This window comes from Drosophila albomicans, chromosome 3 (genome assembly GCF_009650485.2).
Source record: "Drosophila albomicans strain 15112-1751.03 chromosome 3, ASM965048v2, whole genome shotgun sequence".
NCBI lineage: Eukaryota > Metazoa > Arthropoda > Insecta > Diptera > Drosophilidae > Drosophila > Drosophila albomicans.
The window spans coordinates 53,833,449-53,839,099 of NC_047629.2; the positions used below are offsets into that span (position 1 = coordinate 53,833,449).

The window sequence follows — 5,651 nt, forward strand, 5'->3', positions numbered from 1 at the left end:
GAAAACTTGAAATATTAAGTCAACAAATTTGTTTTGTTGTGTTAGTTATCACGTAAATTATCAGAAATAAACAAACTACTAAGAAAAGCGAAGATACACTTTTAATGAAGTTCCTTGATTGTCATAATCTATAGATTAGCAAACTACAGATTATTGGGCTAGACATTGTGGCCCTCAATATATTCCTATTGACTATGTTTAATTAGATATTCGAATGGTATACAATCAAGAAGGCAATTTTCTTAGAACACTTAAAGATAATTTTACGCCACTTTAGTTTCGTCTAAAGCAATTTGTGGTCGAAAACAAAAGCCTACTCAGAATTCTAAGCGATGATTGTCTGCTGTCTTAAGGAGCAACGGGACACGCCCTTCGCTTTAGTGTTTTACTACTTCCCTCATTGTCATTGATAAACCCTTAAGTTGCTGACCCTCTGGAGAACGTGTGTGTATGTGTGTGTGTGTGTGTGAGTTTGTCGTTTAGTCCGCAAATTGTCTGAATCATTTGCTTCTTAAAACCCAAGTCACAAATGTCTTCCCTTCCTCCAGCCCCTTGTCAGCCCCTTGGACTCTTTTCCGCTCTGACTCTTCGCAACGCCCATGTAATTAGTAGCATTCCAGAGCTAACAATCGAGTAAGTCAATGTCCCTGTTCGTTGTTCGTTGTTGGTTGTTCGCTCGGGCGCCAGGCTGTCTGCCAGACTGTTTACACACATTTCGAGGACGTTTTATAATCAATTTAATGGCTTCCCTGATGCAGAGCAAGCATAAAAAGGAACTACACTCAAGGTAGCGCACAGCTCACACAAAAAACAAGGAGGAGACCAAGACAATGTCGAAGCCAAAAGGCACATGAATAAAAATACGAGAAGGAACAAAAAAAAAAAAAAGAGTCAACGCCAGGCAAATGTCCGTGGGCATTTCAATTTGTAGCTGCTGCCTAAAGTGAAACCTACAATTGGCACTTTGCAGCCAAGGAATTCCCCCTTTTTTCTTTTTTCTGTGTGCTGTGTGCTCTTTGCCTTTCTTCTGCTTCTGCGGCACCGCAACTCAATTAAGTGACGAAAGTTGAATGAAAACCCAAAAGGGCAAGCCAAACAAATGGGAAGCGAGGAAGGAACCAAGGAGGGTGCGGTGCCTGGCACCTCGCAAGTTCCGATAAGAAAGACGGCTCTGAAACCGAGAAAGCTAGAAGGGTCGTCAGTGAAGCACATAAATGCCTCCGCAAAGGAGGAACACACAAAAAATAAAAGAAGGGACTATGGATGTGGCTGTGTGGTGACTCAACAATGTCTTGAACGTGTTGCTTCGCTTCCTGCGGCAAAGGAATGTTTCTTATAAGAATATCCAGTGCCACTTTGCAACCCCTAAACAAAAGGACACACGACGCCTTGGCAGAGGGTTTCCTTTAGCTGTGGCGCGTGCCAAGGAAGGCAGCCAGGGGTGAAGGGAGGAGGGGTGAAGTCGAAGTCGAAGTCGAAGACTGTGACTGAGGAATACCTGTAGCTGGAGAAGTCGGTTTGACGTTCATTACCTTATCGTCTGTCTGCCGTCAAGGTTGTCGCCTTGCAGTTCCGCCGTCTGCATTGCTTGACAGGCCTAGATGGCGATGGCGATGTCCTGTGACTCATTGCCGTGTCCACGTCGCAAAGCGGAAGCGCCTGCCAAAGCCGAGGGACGAACAACGAACAGAACAAAAAGAAGTATTGAATATTACAGCTAAACTGAAAGCCGGCAATTACAGGACACGTGCAATACGAGTATGCAAAAACAAGGACTTTCGTTGGATGTAAAAGGAAGTGGCAGCGAAGCGTTAAATTGAAGCATGCCAAATCAATTAAAAATTGTTAGTTGCTTGTTTGGTTGGCAGTCTGGCGACAACGCAACGCGGTTGTTGTTGCATGGCAACACACATACATACATGTATTTCTTTTTAGCTATTTCTATTTTTTAGAATTTGTCTCGCTGCAACTCGGCTTGGCAAACAAAGCTGCGCAGCTGCCGCACTTCGCTTATCGCAGCGAAATAAAAATCAAAATACCTTTACACATGATTTATCAAGCACAGCAAATGTGTATGTGTGTGTGTTGTGCTGTTGCAGCTGCCGTTGCTGCCCCCTTTTGGTATTTTTGGGCTGCGATCGCCCTTGGCCGAAAAATGCTTATGCTTTATGCTTTATACTTTATGCCCAACAACAGTCCAAAAATCAACCCCCTAACAAACACTTTGGGGTGGCTTACTATGCACATACATATATGCTGTATATGTATGTGTGGCTATACTATTTATTAGCAGAGCTCTCATTTATTTAGATGTTGTTGCATTTGTGCACATAAACTGCATGAAATTTTACATTTTCAGCTACCAAAAATCTGACCATCTGAATTGTTTGTTACTCCTATTTCGCTAGTTGCAAACACCCGCTTCCTCTCACCCCCTTTTCCCATCCTCTTCCTCTTCCATCCTCTCAGAGGGGTGCTCCTAATTACCTCGGCATCTGTGAGCTGTGTGTTTGGTGTGTTTATGGTGTCCATGGGATTTCATGGATATCGCGGGGTGCAACCAAATATTGTTTCGTGTTTGTCGGCTCATATGCTAGATTTTTAGTGTCGAGCGCATTGAACTCTTTAGCGACAAGTCTCTTCGACTGGAACTAATGAAAATTGCTATAGCTCGCCGAGCTGCAATTACCCATTGAGCAACTACTTACTGTAAGTATATACAACTGAATTACATAGTAACAGCTTGTGTCACCAAAACACAGTTAAGCACAACCTTTTATTAACTGTCTGTTTTTTTGAGACATCAAATAGAAAAAAGTTTTGATCTACAAATGCTTTCTATTCATAACTGATTTTAAGGATTCATTTAAATGTCATTCGTAAAATGGAATTATAGTATCATTAAATTAGGCAAAGCAATTTTGAACTTTTTAAGTAGAACCCTTTGTTAACAGTCAGTATTTTATTTCTTTCTTTGTAACATTCATTATTCATTGCTTTTTATGATTAAAGTTTTTTGTAAAGTGTTTTCATTATTCATTGTTTTTTCTTTAGTGAACAATCATAAGGTAAAGACATCTAATTGAGAATTCTTAAAACGATGTCGAATACTTATTATAAATTTTAATATTACTTCCTACATTGTTGTATTTATTCTAGAGTAGTAGACAGACAGTCTTTTATTTGAAACACCAAATAAACTGAAACGTATGACAAAAATTCTTTTTAATATTCAATATTTATTGTTTCTTTAATGAAAGTCAACACATCTTGCCCTGATTCAAAATTCTATAGACGATGTCGATTACTTATTATAAAGTTTGATATTATTTCTTACATAGTTGTGTTTGTTTTAAGCTAAATGCGCCTCATATATTGAAGTTTTTGAGTACAAATAAGCTTTTTAATATTGTAATTTTAGTTATTATCAAATTTTGAATTTAGTGTATTGATCTTTAATATACATAAGACTTTCTTAACCTATTTCCATCTAGCTTACAAACTTAATTTTGAATTTAGAGGCAATATTTGGTACATTCATAGTAACTATGGTTTTTATAATTTTGGTGGCGATCAGATCAATATTGCATAAGTTATTAAAGATATAATCTACATACTACGGGTCTTAGTTGCTTTATGTAATTTAAAAATTTTGCTTACATATTAAACATTCGAACTCTCTAAGATTGGTTGTCAAGTTGCTTTGGCTACTAACTTTACGATTGTTCCCACCATCTGTCAACAGCCCATCATCATCGCAATTTGTTAATAAATGCTTTAACTATTTTGTTATATAATAGAAATAGTTTTTGCTATTCTAAAGAACATATTATTAGATAGTTGCCAAGTTGCAAATCGTGGCTACTAATTCTAAAAAAATGGTTTCATACAAGATTTTCCCACCATCTGGCAGCAGTCCATCATCTTCGAAATTTGTAAATAAATGCTTTAACTATTTTGTATTATAATAGAAATTGCTTCTGCTATTTTAAAGAACTGTCATACATATTAGTAGATAGTTGCCAAATTGCAAATGTTGGCTACTTTAGGAAATCGGCTCATACAAATTTTTCTCACCATTTGTGAACAGCCCATCATCATCGCAATTTGTTAATAAATGCTTTAACTATTTTGTATTGTAATAGAAATATAGATATAAGAAAATATTAGTAGATGGTCGCCAAGTTGCAAATCGTGGCTACTGACTCTAAGAAATGGTCTCAAATTTTTCCCACCATCAGGCAACAGCCCATCATCATTGCAATATATAAATGTCTTAACTATTTTGTATTATAATGAAAATAGCTTCTGCTATTTTAAAGAACTGTCATACATATCAGTATATAGTTGCTAAGTTGCATATTTTGCCGATAACTCGTAACTCTAAGAAATGGTCTCCTACAAATTTTTCCCACCATCTGGCAACAGGCCATCATCATCGCAATTTGCGAATGATGACTAAATCTCGTAAATAGACTCGAGTTTATCTTGGCATCTGACGACAAGCAAAGACAGACCTATTATTATTTCAGACTCAGTCTATTGCCACTACACGTATGTGTGCAAACAATTTTAGTCTTGATAAGCTCGTGATAAGTAAGCAACCATGTAAATCAAACTTCCCACAGCACATTTACACAAGAAATCAAAACAAGATGCTCGTTAGATAAACTCAGGCTGATGATATATAAAGAGAGTGGCTATCATTGGCAATCAGTTCACGAAAACTACTCGATCCAGCAACAGAATGCATTCTCTCACATTAGCACTGATTGCCATCTGCGGTTTAACCGTGGGATTTGCTGCAGCTCCAGCTCCAGCTCCAAGGACAGCAGCTGCTCCAGCCAATAATTTCTATTTGGAGGTGCAGAACTGGGTGCGAAGTGTGCCACATAAGGAGATCCAGCAATTGGTCAGAGCTTATGCTCTGAATGATGCCGGATTCCAGTCAGTGCTGAGAGAGATCAACTCGTTGCCCACATATCGATTGCGCCAGCAAGTGCTCCGTCAGCCGGAGGTGCTTCATCTCATTCAGTGGCTGGGGCAGCAATTGCTGCTGTCAGGCGGATCCCTGAAAGTGTTTGACGACCTCGAGATTGAGATTAAACTGTTCAACAAATATCCCTACTGGGCTCAGTCGGTGAATGGAGTCGCTGGCTTCGAGCAGGAATTCCTTTATCTGTATCCCGTCCAACAGCTGCGCAGTCTCCTGGAAAGCAACGCCCAACAGAGTCCCGCCTCTGCCGAGCTCTGGCGTCGTCTGGTTGCCCTGAAGCCGGTCTACGAACGAATTGTGGCCACACCACAGGCCATCGCTTTTGGCAATCGCCTGCGTGCCTTGGGCGTGGATATTGCTGGCGTGGATTCACTTATTCGCTACCAACTGGGATGGAGCAATGAAACCATCTCCAACTACGACTACCAGGATTATCTGGGATTTTAAATGAAGCGCAATTGTGAGAGCGGTCACGAAGTGAAGCGGTTTTAATAGAAAATCTATCTATTAAAATTACTATACTCGCATTTATCCAACTATTACTGCTATGAAATATCAGCTTGCAATATTATATTCTTGGTTTTATTATTTCACTAATATGAAATCTAATCTTAATGTGAAATCTAGTCAGAAAATAAAAATATGTTATTAAAGA

At 39.1% G+C, this 5,651-nt stretch overlaps 1 protein-coding gene across 1 annotated transcript; it reads left to right on the forward strand.

Annotated features, from left to right (window-relative positions):
• Positions 1 to 4,725: 4,725 nt before the first annotated feature.
• Positions 4,726 to 5,651, forward strand: LOC117568313 (uncharacterized). The gene has a single exon (XM_034248864.2). It carries the CDS (start codon positions 4,748 to 4,750, stop codon positions 5,441 to 5,443), a length of 696 nt encoding a protein of 231 aa, XP_034104755.1. The 5' UTR covers positions 4,726 to 4,747; the 3' UTR covers positions 5,444 to 5,651.